Genomic DNA, 21,304 nt, shown 5'->3' on the forward strand with positions numbered 1-21,304 from the left:
TCTTGGAGGGCTCTGTGGGGAAAAAACCCTTCTTCACTGTTGGTGGGAATGCAAACTGGTACAACCGCTGTGGAAATCAGTGTGGAGAATCCTCAAAAAGCTAAGACTAGAGATCCTGTTCAACCTAGCTACTCATACTCTTCTGGGTACCTTCTCCAAAGAATTAAAAACATCATACTACAGTGATGTATGTGCACCCATGTTCATGGCAGCAGAATTTGCAATAGCCAGATCTTGGAAACAACCTCAATGCTCATCAACTGAGGAATGGATAAAAAAGATGTGGTATTTACATCTAATGTAGTACTACTCAGCTGTAAAGAATGATAAACTGGAGACTTTTATAGGTAAATGGAATGATCTTGAGACTATACTCAAATAAGACATGTAAACGTATTGTTTCATTAGTGTGAAGCTGAAAGAAAACATGCAGATGTCTTGTGCTCTGGGTGAATGATTTGGGGATGATACTGCACAACATATGTACCATTATTGCCCCTAATTGATAATGTTTTGAATATTGATACTGTTTGATATTGCTCCTATTTTGAAATTTAAAAAAAAAATAGGGAAAGTAACAAAGGCAAAAAAGAAAAGAAAAAATAAGGGCTCTTGGCAGAGCCCTGGAATCCCCCTTGTAAGCACAATGCAAGCCTAGTTTCTCTCACTTTTGCAGTGGACTGACACTTCCTTATTCACTCTGCCCCTGGCTAGGTACAGAGAAAAGTGAATACAACCCTTTCCCTTGCTATCTCACAATAGGGGTGAGGGCGAGACTGCAGTATGTCCAGAAAGCACTCTGGGTATATTGCAGTTCTGTGTCCCTGTGCAGTGGCATGCAGTGGGGTTCAGAGCAGTGGGGGATAGCTGAATTGGGACCAAGTGAGGAGGTATGGTCAAGCAAAGGCAAGAGTTGTGCCTGGTAAATGATGTTTGTGTGCCTGAGCCAGGAGGATCAGCAGGAGATGAAGCTGGGGCCAGACCCAGTGGGTTTTGGGTGGCTCACTAAGGAGTTTGGACCTACTATGGGTAGTGGGTTTTCTGTAGACCAAAACCAGAGTGGCTGAGAAATATATCAAAAGGAACTGCAACTCGAAGCCTGTAATATCAGGGGTCTTTGTGAAGGCAGAATTCTGGAGTGTTGCAGAACTGCTAGGTGATTGTGGGCAGTGGCTGAGTCAGCCGAAGGGGAAGTGAAGTGGCAGGGTGGGCTGAGGCCCAGCCTACTCGATGCTGGCCCAGAAGCCACTGTGACACATGCCTGAAGGCCAACCACGACGGAAAGCTGGCTGTGCCTGTGCGTGCATCCCCAGCATTCCTGTTAGTTCTCTGATTGGGCCGTTTACCTTTCTGAATCCTGTTGAGAGGAGGTAATCTTTCTCCAGGTTTCTTTCCAAGTTCTCTCAAGGGGGCACATTTGGGGTTCTGAGATAGGAAATACACCCTGCTGCTCCCCCACCTCAGCCCTCCAGTTGGAGCCAGAGAAGCTGTGAGCTGTGCTGGCGGGAGCTGAGCACAGCTGCCACTGTCGTCTGGGCCGGCTCCATGTCTCCCTCGGCCAACAGGTCTCCCAGCGGGCAGAGCAGTAAACTCCCTCATCCTGCTGGCAGCTTTGGGAAGTGAGGACATGGCTGGGTACCAGAGAGGGGGCCGAGCCGGAAAGCAGAGGCTTGGGCAGAATCAAGAGATCAGGATGAGTAAGAAGAGTACAAGATGCAGAGTCCTCCACGTCTTGGCCACTCCTACCTAAGTTAAGGACGATCCTGAATAAAAGCTGGTCATCAGCCTGCCATGCTCCCTAGACCCCTAACTCCCCACCGCATGGCCCTTTCTGTGGTCTCAGGAAGGTCAGGCACCCTGGGAGGCATGTAGCCACCCTGTAGTCACTGGAGCCCACTAACACTCACTCTGTGACCACGATACTGGTGCCTCACTGGGTTTCCCTGTTGCCCTAGAGACCATTTATGACAGGCTGGCAGTATATTACGGGCCACATTCTTCTTGACCCCTTAGCTTCCCTCCCCTGCATCTAGGCCTTGTTTACCCTATGCCTTTTTTTTTTTTTTTTTTTTTTTTTTGTCTTTTTCCTTTTTATCGGTACCGGGGATCGAACTCACGACTACCTGCTTTCAAGGCAGGCCTTATGCCGCTGAGCTAAATCCCTATCCCCTGCCTTTTCAAGATGATCATTTTCTAGCCCTTCCCCCTTCCCTGTGGGCTCCCCTCCTGTCCATTGCTAGTCCTCTGTGCCTCTTTTCTTCCTCCTAATGCCTACCATCCCTCAAAGAGGGCACTGAAGACTTCTAGCAGCTGATTTCTCTTTCCCATCCTCTGGATAAAGGGGTTACTCTTCCTGTTCCCCACATCTGTTTCACTGGTCCCAAAGGCACAGTACCGAATTCTAAAGTTACTTATTGAGATCCTTTGTTAGTAGGACTTTTGTTTCTTCAAGGGAACTTAGAGTAAAACCTTGGAAGTTACATGTGTGGTCTAACTCACTTGACAGATGAGGAAACTAGTCCAGAGGAGTGATGTGGCTTTGTCCACGCTTGTACAGCAAATGAAAAAGAGTTGGGACTAGATCAGGCCTTATATTCACAACCACCTGGGCAGCTACAGCTGCTGTAAACATTTACTGAGCACCACTATGCACAAGGCACTCTGTTCCAGCATTTTAAATGACTAAGAGATGTGGTGCTTCCATTCAACACCTCAGATCCACAGTCCAGCAAGGGGCATGACAAGATGACCAGGCGAGGCTGTGTATGCTGCTTATAGGATCATTGCACTAAGCAAGTTCTACCTGAGTTCAGAGGATGGAAGGTTTTCTTTTGGCAGTGGGCCAGAAAGGAGGAGCCTCACGATGTGGGAAGAACTCAGGACCAGATTTTCTGGTCTGCCACCAATGCTGTGTGACTTTGGGAAGGGAATCCTGTGTTCTCATCTGTAAAGTGTAATTTAGACAAGGGGCTCCCCGTGAGGTCCACCCTGGTTCTGTCTGTCTTGTTCTGGGAAGGGAAAGCTAGAGTTATCTCCCTCCCCCCAACACTTTCACTTTAAACTCAGGGCAGGGGCCATTTGAAAGGCTGATCAATTTATGAACTCTCAAGGATAGCAGAGGTCTGTTCCAGGGAGGGAGGCCTGAGGGGCCTAACCCAGTGATAGAAAGAATTTTGGATGTCATGGCATAACGTGACATAAAAGAGATCCTGTCATCTGTGACCCAGCCTCACAAAATAACAAGGGAAGAAAGGGAGAGAAAGAAAAATGGGGGAAAAAGAAAAAGGAAGGAAACAAGGGGTAGAGAAGAGAACAAAAAGAGAAGAAAAGGAAACAGGAGTGGGCAGAATTGATGAGGAACAGAGGGACCCTTTGGAGGTCAGGGACCTAGTGGCTTCAGGATAGATTATGATTCCTTCCTAATTCACACACAGAAGGTACAGGACTTGCACATTCCCGCGGTGGAGAACAGCACTAGTAGCCATTGGGCCCAAGCAGGGGAAGCTGGAGCAGCAGTGGAGGTCTTCTCAGAAGGCCCAGGAGAAACCATTCATCTGAGATGATGCAACTGCGGGCAAATGTTACCAGCCTCTGGCTCAGGCTGGGTGGCTGCTCTGGGCAGGAGCTGGGACCCTGGAGTCCCGACTCTGTTCCCCCAACTCACAACTGAAAAGGACCTAGAGAAACCAGGAGGAAAGAAGAAAAACACTGAGAGAAGAGGGCACATCTGGAAAAGATTGGCTAGGGGGAGGAAACTGAGGAAAAAAGCATTGCTACTAGGCTGAAGGAGGAGAGGGAGATGAGCGCAGTGGAGCAGGGGGAGAGGGGAGGAAGGCCAGGCGGGCGTGGCCAGGAGGGGAGTAGGCCCAGTACTGGTGGTGACAGATGGGTGGACACAAAGAGGAGAGCTTCGGGGAAGACAGATGGATGGGGGAGGGAGGAGAAGAGGCTGGGGGTGGGGGCGGACCCTAATGAGATTGGAGATGGGCTCTGCCTAAGGAGAGGTGAGTGTGGAAGGAGAGAGCGAGGCCTTAGGAGACAAAGGCAGAAAGCCTAGGGGGCCAGGGCGCAGGGAAGGGGGGCTCCCTCTCACCCTGGGCTGGCAGCGAAGAGAGTGACAGATTGTGTAGTTAGCCAGAGTGCAGACCCGCTGTCACCTTCTAGGAGCACAGAGACAGACTGACAGAGACACATGCAAACGGACCAGGAGAGAAACTCAGAGATGAAGATGCTCCAATACGCACCAAGATGCCACTTTCCAAAAACATCTCCTACCCAGGCTCCTCCTGCCTGCATTGCTTCTGTGACCCCAACATGGCCAGCCTCTGACAAAATAGCTGCTGGGCCACTCCCGGGGAAGGGTCAGGCAGTGTGGCACAGTGAGGGTTAACACCGTCTGCTCTCCCTGCCAGCCGCCTGCCTGGTTGGGTCCCCAGGGTTCCCTACATATGTCACCCCCTCTCTTGCCAAACCCACTGCTTCCCAGCTCCTCCAGGCCCTCCCACACCCTCAAGGACTGGGCCCAGCCCCTGTGTCTTCCCTACCCATCAAACTCCCTCCATCAGCTACCTACCTCCCTGGCTGGTGGGGGATAGACATTTGTGAATCACGATCTAAAATAGTGAATGCCTATGAAACATAAAATCACGAAGACATATTCATTCTCCCATCCTCAAGCCCTGTTCCTCCAGTCCTCCTTATAGCAAAGTCCCTCTGCCCCAGGGTTCTCCTTGCCCACTGAGGCCCAGGTATGCAGGCAACCTAAGCTGACCTCAGAGGTCTCCCCAGCTTCCCTCAATCCTAATGCCTCAGATGCAACACATGGCTGAAATATCTTGCCACCTTTACATCATTACACAAATGTGAGGGACTCACTATGAGCACTGTGCACTTTTCCCAGGACGTTCTCATACATGATTTCCCCAGGATGTTACAGCAGGCCTGGGAGAAGGTCACATTATCCCCATGTCACAGATACCAAAGTAAAAGCCAGCTCAGTGACTTGTCCAAGGTTCCTACACCTTGGACTCTAACTGACCTCAAGCTCAGTAGATGTACTAGACCTTTCCACCATATCATGATTTTAGCTCTTCTTTATCACATGAATAGGCTCATCTCAGCTACTCCCCTAAGGAGCAAAAGTTGAATCCCTTTGGGCAGTGTGGAGCTGGAGGCCCCAGAGTCCAGGATGCTGGGATGACAGATGCAGGGGGACAGACATGTTCCCCAGAGCACTTGTTCCCTCAAATCCACCATCGAACCTCAGTGTGCACAGGGACATCTCAGGCTCGATGCTTCAGGGATGGAGGTGGAAGGGTTAAAGCACCTTATATAAAGTCTACAATGAGGGGAGTTTGACACCTTCCCCACTTCTCCACCCATACTGACCCTTCGGCTCCTTTCTGCTTCAAGGGTCTCTCTAGGTTCTGCTAATGTTGTCTTCAGCATCTTACCCTCAGGACCTGGCCCCCATCTCAGTAACAGTCCCTCACCTTGTCCTTCTATCTATCATGTCTCCCCACCGCCTCTCTGTGTCACCCATGGTTTTTGTTTCCTCATAACTGTCTACTCTCTGCTTCTCCCATGTATCTGTGTCTTCCTTCTGTCTTTGGGGCTCCCTCAGATTCTGTCTCCCGGTGTCAGTGTCTCCCCATCACAACGAGCTGTTTTCTCCATGTCTGCATTCAGCCCACTCTCTGCCTCCTAATTGTTTCCTTTCTCTTTTCAGATCTCCACCCAGTTTCTGTCTTCCTCCATCCCTTTTATCTGAGTGTCCCCCATCTTTCCTTTTTATCTATCTCCCTTATGCCACCGTCTCCGACTGCCACTTCCCATGTTTGTGGCCCCTATGTATCTGTTCCCTAATGACTCTGGTTTTGCACCTCTTAAAATCTCTCCATGGCTCTTCATGTCCCCTTCATCATTTCCCTGTGCTTCCCCTGTTTCTCTCTCCAACTCTCATTCTTTCTGCAGCTCTCATCTCCCCCATGGCACTCTCTCCTGAGTCTCTCGTTCTCCCAATTTCTGGATGGGTTGGAGGGCAGGAGGATGGGGGAGGTAGAATTGTTGTTGCTGGGGGCTCATTAGGTGGAGATTGGTTTTTAATCAGCACCATGGCAATGATGATGCAAGAACTGAGATGCCACCTGATCCCCTGCCCCCCCCAGCCCCCCTCCTCAAGCCTCCTTTCCCCTCTAGCTCAGCCCATCTGCTGGCGCCTGGGCACCTGTCTGGGCCTGCCCAGGTGGGAGTTGGCACCTCCCAGATCTGGGGATGGGGAGAGGAGTGGGAGCTTGGGGAGGAATTACAGAACTCCCCTTAGGGAATACCTCACTCTGGAGGAAGCCCAAGAAAGGTTGATCAGCCACAGGGAAGCAACACATCTCTCCCACAGCCTGCAGGTGGGCTGTGCTCCTACTAAGGTCTAAGCTCATTACAGGCATCAGTATGCCTAACCACCATGGCAACCTCAGAAGCCCATTTTACAGAAAAAGACATTGAGGCCTGAGAGGCTGCTACTTGTCCAAGGCCACATGGCTGACAGCCTTTTGCACTGCACCACCAGTCCTCTCGGGTCCTCTCTAGTCATGGCTCATGTCAGATACTCACGAAGGTTCAATGAAGACCTTCAGCAGCTGAGCAGGAAGGAAACTTTCCTTATGGAAAGCCCAGCGTCGTGCCCCCTCTCCAGTCCTGCCACCCTCACACAGACTCTGGTGCACACATGCACACGCACAACTGGGCTCCTGGTGTGATCTCAACCAGTGCTCATTTGAACATAATTTTGTATTTCCTTTTCTTGCTCGCTTGATAGCCCATATACTCAAGGCCTTCCCAGGCAGCTTGTCCTTCTCTCCAGGCCCTTCCCATCTTGGCCTTTCCTCTCGGGGTATGCCTCTCTTGTCTCCATTTAGCCCTTACCTCTTTTCTTCCAAAGAGCCCCTAATTCTGAATGAATGGTTCAGGTTGGGCTGCTCAGCCTGGAAAAACTCCATGTGGAGGGGTCTGTATACAGAATCTGACCCCGTTCCTGGCCTGTGATAGGTTGGTGAGATGATGGGGCAGAAGGAGAGGGTGTGGGGTGACTGAGTTTCAGGGCAATGACTGTGGAAGCCTGAACAGTAGCCAGAGGCAGCCTGGCAAGCAGTGGGCACCAGTTTTATAAAGGACGGATGAGAGCTTAGTTAGGGTGAGGACTCTTGGGTTGTGTTTTGCTTTTTAGGACTGCCCACTTGCTCTTTCCTCAGTTTTCCTGTTAGTGCCTTGGGAAGCTTTCATTCCAGGGAAAAAGGGAGCTGAGGAAGGGTCTGGGTCAAAGTCACACAGGGGCTCTGAATGGGACCGTGGCACTTAAAATGATCTTGCTAGGAGCCTCTGCCCTGCCGCCTCTGGTGTGGGAGGCTGAGGGGCTTTGCCTATGGTCCTGCCCTGGCTCTCGCTCCAGCCCCACCCCTTCCCCAGCTCTCCATTTCTTGCTTATGAAATATGCATGGAGAACAGATGTCCCTGCTCCCCCACTCCCCGCCCCCCCCAGGGCCAGCCCCCGCCCCCAATTCCCGGGGGGTTCCCAGATCCCTCTGCCAATGGCTGCCTGGCCTCCCTGTTTAATATTGATGAGGGGGGTGCCTGGGCCAGCCAATGAAGAGCTGGGGGTGTGTGTATGTATCTCCATATATATATTCATAGGGCTGGGCCAGCTCAGGTGTGTATGTCTGTGAGTGTGGGTGGCCCCAGTACCTGGCCAAACTCACTCCCCCCACCTGGCTCCCCTTCATCATGTGTACCCCTGTCTTCTGCCCTGGAACCTGGACAACCATGTCAAGCTGCCCCCGAGAGCTCTAGGAAGCAGATCACTAACTTTGCAGCCGGATGAACCCTGAGCAGCCAGAGGAGACCAGGCTCTCAACACTGCCCCTTGTCCTGCCTTACCAGCTTGGATCCTTTGACAGGATCCTCCTAGGTAAAGGGGGGAAACCATGGGCCGGGGAAGGGTCCTTGTGTCCCTCCCTTTGCTTCACTAGAGCCCCTCTCAAAGCGGCACTCAACTTCTCTCTCTGTTGCTCGCTCCATCTCTGCCTCTCCCTCTTCCCCACTTCTCTTGAGTCGCGCTTTGTGCCTATCTCTCGTGCATCGATGGATCAGGTTGCAGTTGGCAGAAGTATGGTGGGAAATCCTACTGTGGATGTTTGGAATTGCTGCTCCACTGGTGCTTGCAGCCTGGAACTTTGAGACCAGAAGTGGATTTGAGGGTGAGGACATGATGGGAAAATAGAAGCTACCACCAGGACTGGAGCTGGAGAGGACAGTGAGGCCAGGTAGAGCGGGGAGGGGGCTGGACGGGGAGGGCACAGAGAATGGAAGCAGGGAAACTGGGCAGAGAAGAGGAGCAGGCTCTGGTGGAGACGTCAGGAAACCCATTGCTGAACTCTCGGTTCCAACCTGGGCGTGGGAGTGGGGAGTGTCCCTGGAGATGCCCACTCACCATTGCCATCCTACCTCTTTCCTTTGGGTCCAGAACATAGAGTATGTTTCCTAACCTCAGCATTAGCCACCATCTGTTTTGTGTTCTGGTTTTGCGTGTATCGGTCTTCCCCACCATCAGATGTTGATGACTTTGTCCCTCACTAGAGCTTACTAACTATTTTCTTGACTTGATTTGAGCCTATCTTCTGTGTGGTGGAGTAGGGCAGGGCTTGGTGGGTGCTGGCCCCTGGAGAGTGTTCGTCAGACTGAGAGCTAGAGCTGGGAAGGAAGGAGAGATGGTGGGTGACTGTGAAGGAGCCTCTGTGCCCCTGCGTCTGACTACTGAGGCTGAGGTCATAGTGATTGACCTGTTGTCCCTGTCCCCCCTCTTCCCAGGCAAAGCCCTTTCCCCAGCTTCTCCCAGACTATGTTCCTGCTTCCTTGCTTGATTTGCTCTGGTCATGGTACAAACAAACCCTAGCCATGCCCCATAAAGGTAGCACTAAGAAGTCTGTGCTCTCCCTGCTGGTCACATCTGAACCACCTTGGGCTATGGAAGAGTGTGGGGTGGAAGGCTGATTATGTTCACTTTCTCAAGTCTTTTCAGAGTCTCCAAAGGGCCAGGGAAATAGCAAAGGCTGAAAGTCCTAAGGATGGAGCTGGAGGAAGGCGTGGTCTGGGTGGGTGGGCTGCGGTGAAAGGAGATGTCATCCTTTCTCTGGTTCTAGGTGCTAGGACTTTCCTTCCTCTGGTCAGGGTGCTAGGACCTGATGCTACGGAGGCTGTTGGGGAAGTTTGGGGACTGGGAGTAACTGGACTAGAACAGCTGTGCTCAGGATGCACAGGATGCAGGGCCAAGGCTCGCAATTCTTCCTTGACAACTGGGAAAGTGTCATAGCCGAGCTGGACTCTAGTCCTGCTCAACCCCCCTATTGTGAATGTATTATCATGGTTAAAAACCCATAAAATATGTCATCTCAATCATTTGTAAGTGCACAGCTCAGTTGTGTAAGGTCTGATCGTGTTATTGTGAAACGGGTCTCCAAAACTTTTTCATCTTGCTAATGTGAAACTCTATACTCATTACAATCTCCCCACTCCACCATCCTCCAGCCCCAGCAATCACCATTCCAATTTGTTTCTATGAATTAGATTACATTAGACACCTCACATAAGTGGAGTCACTGGCTTAATTCATTTAGTGGAATATCCTGAGTTCATCTGTGTTGCAGCACATGACAGCAAGTCCTTTCTTTTTAAAGCTGACGGACATCTGGTTTATGTATAACCCACATTTTGTTTACCCATCCACCCACTGATGAACATCTGAGTTGTTTCTACCTCTCAGCTGTTGTGAGTAGTGTTGCAGTGAGCATGGGAGTGCAATCTCTCTTTGAAGCCCTGTTTTATTTCAGTGTATATCTAGAGATGGGAGTGCTGGATCATATGATAATGTCATTTTTTAACTTTGTGAGGACTTTGCTACGATGTTTTCATGGCAGTTGCACCATTTTACAATCCTATCAACAGGACAGAAGTTTTTCCATTTCTTTGCATCCTTGGCAACATGGATTTTGTTCCAGGTTTATTTGTTGTTTTATTGCAGTCATCCTTAATGGGGCTGAGGTGCTATCTCATTGTGTTTTGATTTTTCATTTCTAGTGATTAGTGGCGTTCAGTATCTTTTCATATGCTGCTTGGCCATTTGTTCATCTTAATGTCTATTCAGGTCTGTTGCCCATTTAAAAAAATGGGTTATTTGATATTTTTAGAGTTCTAGGACTTTTTCATATGTCCTGGATACTAACCCCTCAGCAGATACATGATTTGCAAATATTTCCTTTCATTCCATAGGCTATGTTTGCAGCCGTTCCCCTGTTTTTTTAATGTACTGTAGTGAAGTTTGATATAGTCCCATTTGTGGTTTTTGTTTTGTTTTGTTGTGGTGGTGGTCGTCTGTTTTTGGGTATCACATCCAAGAAATCATTATCAAGTCCAGTGTTGTGACGATTTCCCTCTATGTTTTTTCCAGGAGTTTTATAGTTTTAGGTCTTTAATCCTCTTGTTCAGTCTTAGGCTGCCTGGTGTGTTCTTCCCATCATTCCTCTCTCTCTTTCTTTCTTTTCTCTCTCTCTCTCTCTCTCTCTCTCTCTCTCTCTCTCTCTCTCTCTCTTTCTCTCTCTCTCTCTTTCTTTCTTTCTTTCTGTATTAGGGATTATTATATCTTGGGCCTTTCAAGTGAGCCCCCTCCCACATTTCAAACTTGTGATCCTCCTGCCTCAGCCTCCCAAAGGATTTGATTACAGTTGTGAGCCACCACGCTCCAGCTTCCTGTCACTTTCTGGATTCTCTGTTCTTCTTACTCCTTTCCACACATGTCTACCTGCTGCTGCTTCTGCTCTGCTCCTTTCTGCCCCCATGTTTCAGCTCCCCTGTCTCAGAGCTCCCTGCCTCTCCCAGCCATCCCCAGGCTCACGGCCTCATTCTGAACTGTCCTTTCCTTCCTCCCTCTGCCCCTGGCAACCCCCCACCTGTCTCTTTTGCAGGCCTCAGACTGGACCCCTGACGATGGAATCCTGAAGTGGCCCTGACTTCCAGAGCTCAGTGGCAGACCCCACCAGCACCCCAGGCCCCTCCTGCCCCTCCCACAGCCAGCAGCCCCGCTCTGAGAGGGAGGGGTGGGGAGGGCATCCTGGTCTCACCCAGCAGGGCGCTTCCAACATGATGCTCAACTCTGACACCATGGAGCTGGACCTGCCTCCCAGCCACTCCGAGACCGAGTCGGGCTTCAGCGACTGTGGGGGTGGGGCAGGGCCCGAAGGCGCGGTGCCCGGTGGTCCCGGAGGAGGCGGCCTGGCACGGGGCTCGGAGCCAGGGGAGCCGGGCCGGAAAGACCTGCAGCATCTGAGCCGCGAGGAGCGGCGGCGACGGCGCAGGGCTACCGCCAAGTACCGCACGGCGCACGCCACGCGCGAGCGCATCCGCGTGGAGGCCTTCAACCTGGCCTTCGCCGAGCTGCGCAAGCTGCTGCCCACGCTGCCCCCTGACAAGAAGCTCTCTAAGATCGAGATCCTGCGCCTCGCCATCTGCTACATCTCCTACCTGAACCACGTGCTGGACGTCTGAGCCCAGCCCGCCCGCGCGCCCTTGCTGCGGGTTCCAAGCCAGCGCTCTGGGGGCGCTGCCTCTTCCACCCCCGCGCCCACGCTTTCAGAGACCCCAGCCCTGGACTCTGTCCGGTGCCGGGGTGGGGACGGACCATCAGAACCGGAAGGAGAGGAGGCTGGGGTCAGAGTAGGCAGTGGGCTCCTTCCTCCCCGATCTCCGGCTTTCTGAGCTCGGTTGTCCAGGCTCGGTGGAGGGTTGTGCTCTGGAGAGGCGGGCGGGGGCAGGGAGTGAAGAATCGCCTGCCAGGGGAATCTCAGCAGCTAGGAACTGTAGCAAAACTTTCTGTTTCACTCGTGTCCATCTTGTTCCTGCGGCTCCGCGCATGCAGCCCTCAGATGGACTTGGTAGTGAGTGCCTTGCCCTCTCTGAGCTTTTTGGTCACCTCCCTGACTCCTCCCAGCCCAGCTACCCCAGTGTCCTTCCTCCCTGTGTGATGTTAGAGCTTCCTTCTGGGGTAAGGAACGGCTTCAGCGCCAGACTATCTGCAGAGGGCCCAGGCCTCGGGTTGGGCGCAGTCTCACGCCTGCCTCCTCCATCCCAACTTCACGCTGGACGCGTGCTAGCTGAGCCTCGCAATGCCTCTCCTCTCTGGTGCAAGGAGGCTGCCCTGTGACTGCCCTCCAAACGCTCCATTCTCCTGGCCCGAGAGGCTGTTTATCACTTGTGTGCCTCCTTCCCCTAAGCTGCCACCCCAAGGGAAGAGATACCCCTACCCAGGGCGCTGAGCCCCCAGCTCACTGTAGGGGGCGGCAGCGCAAAGGAGGGGCTAGGAGGCTTCCTTACTGCATTCCTGTGCTCCCTCCGCCCTCACACCAAACTCCCAACTCCACAAGGATATTTATTTACGTATTTATGTATTTATTTATTCATCTATTTATTTATTTACTTATTTATTTATAAATATTACTATTTATTGCCGAGTTGTGCACTTTGGGGGTAGTCATGAGGGGTTCCCCGTGGCTCCAGTGGAACCTCTCTTGCTCCCTCCCTGGTTACTCCTTTCCTTTTCCACCCCCAGCGTGTGTTAGGATTTCCTTTGCTCACCACAGCTGTGGCCCTCCCTGTCTCAGCCTCCTAGTCCTCTGGAATAGCTGCTCCCAGCCTCAGCTCCAGGGCCCTTGGATTTCCTCTGTCAACTCCCTCCATCCCCTGACAATCCACCCGGTCCCGTCCATCTCTCTTCCCTCTCCTGCCTTCCCTGAGACCCTCGCCTCTTCCTAATACTTCCCAGAGCAGGCTCCCTTTGTCTGCATCCCGTGTCCCGTGTGCGAGTCCTTCCTGCTACATTTCACATAAAAAGAAAAATTAAAGTGACCTCGTTCTAGCACCAGATATGGCTGTGGCTCATTTGGTTTGGGTGGGAACCCAGCCTATAGGTTAGGGTAGTGTGAGCACGGAGGACCCTAGCTTTGAAAGCTTTCATTGAGGGCGGGAAGGTCATAAAAGTTCCGTGGGTCGATAAACAAAGATGGAGAGAAGGGGCCTCAAGCATAAAGGAGTCAGGGGAAGGTGTGACACGAAGGTCCCTGATCTCTCTTAGTGTCCCATATACCGCCTTGGCAGTCACTGAGTGACGCTTTCTGACTTTCCTGATGTGCCGTAGCTCCTTCCTACCCACCATGGGTCTGAGAAGGAGGTGAGTGTTCCAGGAGAACTCGTCTTCAAAGCGTGTGAGGGTCCATGCTTTGGAGAAAGCCGTGCGTGCAAGTGAGACGCTGCCTCCTTCCCTCATTTCCCTAGGCCAGCTCCGGATTCCTCGAGTCTCAGTTCTTGGTCTGCTTTGTGTCCCTAGCCTGAGAGTACTGGGGAGAATGTGACAGGGGACCTGGGACTAGGAGAGGAATGGGGTGGGGTAAAGAGTGCTGAGCAGACATCAAAGAGGTCCTGGAAAAGACCCTGAGTTCAGTTTCTGGCTAAGAAAATCAATTCCAGAGAAGGAAAGGGCTCCAACTCAGGATCTTGTGTGCATGTGGCCTCCAAAGTGACCCCGCCTAAAAGGTGGACCCCGCAGTTTAACAGGAACTAGTGAGGATTCAGAATTTGTATGAAAGGTCCAGAGACCACAACTTCCAGGAACACGTAGTTGAGAGAACAGAGGATATGTGTGTTGATAATAATAGATTCAGGGATAAGATGGCACCCATCTTCAGACCCCAAAAGAAAAAACCAAAACAGACCTCCTGAATGGCACCAGAAGGCGGAACCAGGGCAATTGGTGGAGGCTGTAGGATAGCAGATTTTACTCCCGGAAAAATCCAGCAACCCTGGAGCTGTCCAGCAATGGAAAGCCAGCCTCTGAAAAGAGGAATCCCAGTGTTGGGCTGGAGAACCCTCTGCCCGGAGACACCAGAGAACACTGGCCAGGCACACTTTAAGATCCTTTCCAAACTCTAGGTTGGAGGAGAAGGTGGAAGACAGTGGGAGGGAAAGCTGAGCTATCTTTCAGTCCCAAAAGGGTTTTCGTCATTTACTTCTTTACTTGGGTGCTGAGGATCGAACTCAGGATCTAACATGCTAGACAAGCACTCAACCACTGAACTATATCCCAGCCCTTCCTGAATTTTATTTTGGTAGAAGCCACTTTTGCAGGTGTGGGCGGGCAGCCTTGAGGTCTAGCCTCAGCCTCCTGAGTGCTGTAAATTTTATTTTGAGATAGGGTCTGCCTAAGTTGCCCAGGTTGGCCTCAAACTTGTGATCTCTTTGCCTCAGCTTCCCAAGTGCTACCATGCCTAGTTAGGGCTTTTTCCACCTTTTATGATCAAAGAGTGATGTCAGCAGCAAGAAGGGCATGAGTCAGATTTAGGGAGAAACTTCCACGCAGGAAAGAGTTGGTATCCTCTCCTCCCCATGTGAGTGAAATGCGAAGTGCTTTGCCCAGAGCCCAGATCTGGGGAATCTGAAGTCTGCAAAGGGCAGATTTGGAAGGAGTACAGGACTCAGGCTCCAATACCTTTGTTTAGAGGCAGGTGCACCCCTGTCCAGGGAGCTCATATGACTCAGGGAAGTGAGGCACTGGAGTTAAAGCTTAAGGGTCAGCTCCTGGTCCTGAAGGGCTTTGTGCCGAAGTACTTGCAGTGCTTGGAGCTGCAGCCTCCTGCTGGACTGCAGAGCAGAGGGGTTAGGGGCCCCGCCCCTCCGGGGTCCCTCAGGACCTGGGGGTGGGGAGCAGGGGCAGCTGCAGCTGTTCTACTGCTAGCTCTGAAAATTTCTTCAGATAATCAATTGGCCTCGGCTGCCGCTCCGCTGGGTAGGACCAGGACTGGGAAGGAGGTAGAGAGTGAGAGGAGAGGGAGGGAAGGGGACAGACGATGAGGAGACAGGAGTCAGGCAGGAAAAGACTGTTCTGTGGCCCTCACTTCACATCCTCAAACCCAGCTCTTGGGCCAGGGGCATGAGGAAGGCAGTCTGGGGCCCCAGGGAGTAAGACCCTGCTCTGTCCTTTCTTCCTCCCACACACAGCCCCTTCCCAAGGACTCAGCCTCTGTCCACACTCTGTCTACCTTGGGCTTCCCCTGGCCCTGACCTCCAGGCCAATTGCGCCTGCTCCCCGCTGCCCTCTATCTCACTCCCAGGGACAGAGCAGAAGGCGAGGCCTCAGGGGTTTAAGAGTGGAGGTCTTTAAACCACTCCCCCTTCCTACACACACACACACACACACACACACACACACACACACACACTGCCATTGTCACAAGCTGCCAGGCATATGGCCCCTTTGTGCCCACACAATGGAGGTCCTGTCTGTGCCCTTTCCCAGCCTGGGCACGGCGCAGGGTCTGCCTGCCTCTCTCTGTTCACTGTCTTCCCCTTCTCCGTCCCCAGCTAGTGCTGGCCTCTTTTTCTGTTTTTCCTCCTCTCTCCAGAAGGCCCCTCCTAGTATTCCTCTCTGTATCTTTTTGGCCTTTCTTGTGTTCCTCCCTGTGCTCTTGAACTGGACAGCTTGTGGAATGTGGTCAGAAGACAATAGTGGGAAGGAGGACAAAAATCTTAGGACTCTAGTGCAGGGAGATGAGGAGGAAGCAGAGTGCCTGTTTGAGGTTGAGAGTGGGGAGAAAGAGGTTAGAGGGAGAGAAAGCCCATACCGAGAAACCAGAGGACCTACATCCCAGCTCCACATTCATCCCACAATGAACAAACCATGTGCCCTCCCTAGGTGTCAACTTCCTTATCTGTGAAATGGGACCATAAGCCTTGCCCAGGGTGTTAGGAGGATTAAATGAGATTGTCATGAAGGTACTCAGCACCATAAGTGCTCATCAAGATCAAGTGATACTTTAAGGGCAGTAAGTAGCAGTCAACTTGTACTGTTGTGCAGATTGTGCGCTGTGCAAGGCCCCTGGCCAGGGCAATGGAAGGGCCTGACATCCATTCCCCCTTCCACTAGACCAGCAGGATGTGTGCATCTTTAGAGGAGTAGCCTGGTAATCAAGCTGCATGTGCGGGTTCCTGAGCACTGATCAGGAGTTCAAAAGAAAGCAAGGAGTCCTGATCCCCTTGGAAACCAAGATAAAGTGGGAGGCAAGAGGCTAAAGGGTCATCAGAGAGGGTGACCCCTGGGTCTCACCTTGGGAATAGGTGAGCTATGAGAACTACACTGAGGATGGAGAAATTGCAGCTGAGAACAGGGGGTGAAGAAACAGGAAAGGAGACCCTGTGAGGGAGGGCTTCAAGAGTCCTGCTGGTCTAAGGGATCTTTCTCTGATTTCTTTCTTTATTCCCTACATTAAGCAAATTTCTGTGAGCGCTGATATCTATTGTTGAACACTGCCCCCTGCTGGTCTCTAGCAGAGATGTTTTCATTCTTCCCTCTCCCTGGGTAGGGAGCTGTTAGGAACCTAGAAGAGAGGAAAAACCCACTAGACTGGGGTCAAAGATTAAAGGAGATGTGGTGGGACCTGCAGTCCAGAATCTGTTCTTAGAAGAGGTCTTTGGCAGGAGAGGGAGAACCGATTGCGGAGTAAGGACAGAGACTTAAATACAAAGGTATTTTATTTACATATGTAAATGGTCTATAACTTTCAGGTCAGTCCCTCCCCTCCGGACCCCCACCATTTGTGCCTCTCTCACTTGCTGTGCGTCTGTGTGGCTGTGTGTCTGGGGTTGCTTCCCTGCCTTTGTGGCTTTGCACATGCCCCATCTGTAAGCTTGTTTGTGTGCCTTTCTTTAGGTTGGAAGCTGGGTGACAGCTGTCAGGTAAAGAGTAAGGGTAGGACGCTGCCTAATTTCCTCTTCCCTAGGGCGCTTTCCTTCCCTCTGGGTTCTACCTCTGCTTTTCAACTCCATCAGCCACATGGCTCTTTACAGACTACATTATTTTTCCCCTGGCTCCCGCATCACCTGAGACATTTCAAGCTCAAAGGCTTGCTCCTCTCTCACCTGGACCCTTGGGCCTCCAAGTGAAGTGAGGGGTCTAGGAAGACTGAGATCACAGCCTCTCTGTCATCCACCTCACTTTCATCCTGCCTGACATTCAATCCCTCTGATACTGTGCAGCTACTTCCTTTATTGGTGGTTTCTATTTTATTCAGTGCAATGTTCATTTATTGAATAGCCAGTAGGCGCTATTCTGGTTCTGAAACACAGGCTTCAGAGCCCCTCACCCCGTCTGCTGTGAGGAGACAATCACATAAATGCATCAGAGTCCTGACAGTGGAAAGCACATGCGAGGGATAGAATCTGTGCACCTGCAAGGGATAGAATCTATGATGGACTCAGAGGGTGCTGATGACAGCGGTAGCCAGGAGAGACGTGAGCTGGGTCTTGAAGGCCAACAGGGCTTTGGCAGGTGCTGCAGAGGGCCTCCAGCATGGGTCTCCTCCTTCATGGACAGAGGTGCTTGCTTCCGCAGCTGCAGGAGTGCAGACAATAGCCATGTCCCTCTCTGGACTTTCCTTTGAGGGAGAACACTCCCTCCCTGGTGCAGTCTGCACTCAAGGACTGGTTGGTGTGGGTTATAAACCCCCTTCTAGGGACAACCATGAAGGGCTGTTCCAGTGTAAGGGTCCCTAGGGGACTGTTGCAGGCTTCCACAACCACTGCATTATTTTCAGCCTGTTCCTCTGCCTCATTCAGCTTCCCTCACACCTAATGCTGTTCCCAGGAGCATTCCTGAGAACACTCTGCTGCATGTAGTCAGTCAAAGAACCTGTGACCCAGGGACCCCTGCCCAAGACACTGACATCCATGTTAGACGTGGAGGCGAGGCACCGTGGAAAGGCTTGGTGAACAGTTTTGTGTTGTTGGAACAAAAATGCAGGGGATTGGGTGGGGGGACAGGAGAGGGATGGAGAGTGATCTGGGAAGGTGGATAGGTGCCAGGTCAGGAGAGCCAGGGTTTCTGCCTTGTGATAGAAAATCAAGGAACAATCTCTAGTAGGGTAGATGGTCACTGCCATCAGAAGACAGCACTGATAGGTTCTGTGCAGGGGACAGGTCAGCTGCCACAGGGAAGGGTGTATATGCAGGCAGTGGCACAGGAGATGAGGAAGAGACAACAGGTTTAGGGAAGCCATTTGAGGGGTAGGTCTCAGGATGGCGAAGGAGTAAATGTGACTGGGTTCCAAGGAGCTGCCAGGTTTCCAACAGGGGAGACTGGAGGAAGAGTGGTGCCACTTTCCAAAAACAGAGTCCTGAGAAGGAGAAGCTTTGTGGAAAACGGTGGTGGCGGTAGAGCAGGGGTGGGGTGGCAATGTGGTGGCACAACAAAGACAGGCCGAACAGGGGCTGTCCGAGAGCTTTCCCATGGAGCTTCCCAGAAGGAAATCGGCTCTTCGGGTTTACAGCTGAGGAGGTGGCTCTCTTCACTAAGCCTAGACTTCCCAACTTCACATGCATACCCTAAAGTGGCCGTGGAACCCGCCCCTCCTCAGTCTTCCTTCTCTGTTGGCACTGGCCACTTGGGCTGAAGTGCGCCAGCAGCGTTCAGTGGCTGGCTACTCTTCCTTTTACCCTCTGTTCCTGCCCCAGCCCACCATCTCACTAGTTCGTCCTTTTACCTCCTACCCAGGACTGGCATCCTCAGCAGTGCCACCCCTGCTTTCCTTCAGCTGGACTTGCCGCTGCCCAGCTGGCCCCCTGCCATGGGTGGCTCCCTCTTCATAAACTCAGCCTCCAGACCGCCATAGACTCACACAGCTGCAGTTCCAAACAGGACGTCTCTGTGCTGAATCCTTGTAATGGCTGCATGCCTGTAATCCCATCACCCCAGTTGAGGCACGAGGATCACAAGTTCAAGACCAGCCTCCGCACTCGTGAGACCTTGTCTCAAAAAAAAACCAAAAATCAAACAACAACAACAACAACAACAAAAAAACAAAATACAAAAGAGCTGGCGATGAAGCTCAGTATGAACCTAAGTCTCGGTTATTTTTCTCCTGATACCCGCAAGTTAAGGAGGAGGAAAGGTTTGTTTCAACTCACAGTATGTCGAGGTTTCAAGCCATAGTTGGCTGGCTCCAAGGCAGGGCGGCATGGCAGAGGGGCAGCACAGAGCGAACAGTCACTGTGGCAGGCCAGGCAGAAGGCAGCAGCCAGCAAGCAGGGGCAGTGGTGCCAGCAACAGTAGCAGAGCAGCCTCTTCCTGTCCCTTTATAGTTCACCAAGGCTGCAAATTTGTTAATTGGTGTCACCTACATCCTGTGGTGTCACCTACATCCTGTGGGGTGCCAGCATCACACCCTCACCCACATTCATACACCCTAACCCAGCCACCTTGGAAACTCCCTACTTGGGACTATTTGAGACTTTATGGGAACATCTAGATACAAGCCATTGTACCCTATGCCATAACAAACAAATTCCTTGTAATAGTTTCCCATGACTTCCAGAACAAAATCCACATTTATTTATTATTTTTAGACAGGATCTCACTATGCAGTTCTGGCTGGCCTTGAGCTCACTTTGTAGCCCAGGCTGGTCTCAGACTCCCAACAATCTTCCTGCCTCAGCCTCCTGAGTGCTAGAATTACAGGCATGTGCTACCACAACAAGCTTAATTTATTCTTGTCCTGGGGATTAAATCCAGGTCCTTCATGCCACATCCCCAGTTCTTTCTTTCTTTTAAAATTTGAGACAGGTTCCCACTAAAGTGCTAAATCACCCAGGATTATAGACATATGCTACCTCTCCTGGTTTAAAATCCGTGTTGTTCAACATGGCAAAGAAGCCGCTTTATGGCACAGCTCCCAGCAGTCTGTCCAGCCCTGCCTGTCATTCCATTGCTTTTACTTTATGCTTTAACAGTGCTCAGGGACTCAGAGCTCTGTGGCATGCGTGGTACACCTTGTTTTGTACGTCTTCGCCCTCATCAGTGTGGCTTCTCCTCCTGTGCTTCTCCTGTTCAGGTCCTAGTCAGCTTTCAAACAATGCTGACACCCTCACCTCCAGAACCTGCCAACGTGCGATGGCCCAAGCTCACCCCACCCCTCATCTTACTGTGCTCCTCACCTGTCTGTGCAGATCCAGGACTGAGCCCACCACAAGCAGTTTTTACTGAGATCATTTTTCTTTACCACACAGGTTTGCTTGTATCTCAAGGTGAGTTACTTAAAATCTCTGAGCGTGTGTTTTCTCATAAGAGATAAACACGTGTTTGTGAGAAAAAGGTTCTAGCCCAGTGCTAGCCCCTAAGCAAAGCTCAATAAACAGTGGCTGTGTGAATGTGATTCATGTTTTTATTCTCTCCTGCTTCAAATTGCTGAGTGGTCCCAGCACTGACTATTACCATTCACTTTGAGGATACAGATTTGTTCATGGATTCTGATCTATCTGACATTTCATATGGGGTTCTTATAGGCTACTTCTCCCAGAACTATGTGTTATCTTTTTTACTTCACTGGAAACCAAGTAATATTTAAGAGGCACGTGTGAGGCACACACTGGTAACCCCAACACTTGCGAGGTTGTGGCAGGAGGATTCCTGCCAAGTTTGAGGCCAGTCTGGTCCACATAGTAAGTTCAAAGCCAGCCTGAACTATGTAAAGAGGCCCTGTCTCAAACTGCCCATCCTAAATAAATAGTTAAATTAAAAATGTTTTGTTCTGTATCCTTCTAGACTTATTTTACAACTGTGTATAAACCTGGATGCATGAATTTAAAATTACATAATATGTTTGCTGTTAGATTATTTTTTTGCTTAAACTGTGTTGTGACTTATTTTTGCTTTAACATTATAAACATTTTTCTATAACTGAGCACACAGACTGTTTTTAAAATTTGTGAATGTCCAAATGAAGAGGATAACAGGGAGGGGAGGGGACAGGGTAGGAAGGGACAAGAAAAAAAGAATAGAAGGAAAACAATAGAAACAAAGTTTTTGTAAATAAGGAGACGAAAGGGATTGAAGGGAGGAGAGAGGAATGGGAAAAAAAGTAGAATCAAAATATATCATGTACAGGTACATGTTTCCTGTGATAAATGTGATGATTGTGTACATCTAAAATGTACCAATAAAAAGTTATGAAAATTTTGTGCATCAGACAAATGAATCTAATGAATTAAGCTATTCTGCTGTGGTGGACAGTTAGGCTGTTTTCAAATTCTCATTGTGATTGTGCTGCGTCGGCATATGCAAACATTTGTGAATTTACTTTTTTAACTTCTGGCAGTATTGAGGATTGAACACAAGGTCTGGCTTAAGCTAGGCAAGTGCTCTACCACTGAGCTGCAACCTCTA

At 50.9% G+C, this 21,304-nt stretch overlaps 1 protein-coding gene and 1 long non-coding RNA gene across 2 annotated transcripts; one reads left to right on the forward strand and one right to left on the reverse strand.

Annotated features, from left to right (window-relative positions):
- Window positions 1-7,718: 7,718 nt before the first annotated feature.
- On the forward strand, window positions 7,719-12,961 carry Nhlh1 (nescient helix-loop-helix 1). Its single transcript, XM_003466572.3, has 2 exons — window positions 7,719-7,960; window positions 11,010-12,961. The coding sequence occupies exon 2, from the start codon at window positions 11,185-11,187 to the stop codon at window positions 11,587-11,589; it is 405 nt and encodes a 134-aa protein (XP_003466620.1). The 5' UTR covers window positions 7,719-7,960; window positions 11,010-11,184; the 3' UTR covers window positions 11,590-12,961.
- A 3,641-nt stretch (window positions 12,962-16,602) lies between these two features.
- On the reverse strand, window positions 16,603-19,203 carry LOC134476958 (uncharacterized). The gene is made up of 3 exons (XR_010048811.1): window positions 19,051-19,203; window positions 18,762-18,888; window positions 16,603-17,479 (listed from the first exon to the last, which is right to left on the reverse strand). It is a non-coding gene; the product is annotated as an uncharacterized LOC134476958 (long non-coding RNA).
- Window positions 19,204-21,304: the final 2,101 nt, after the last annotated feature.

The sequence above is a fragment of the Cavia porcellus genome, unplaced genomic scaffold, assembly GCF_034190915.1.
Source record: "Cavia porcellus strain 051 isolate PalLab524CR breed Dunkin Hartley unplaced genomic scaffold, mCavPor4.1 scaffold_7, whole genome shotgun sequence".
Classification (NCBI taxonomy): Eukaryota; Metazoa; Chordata; class Mammalia; order Rodentia; family Caviidae; genus Cavia; species Cavia porcellus.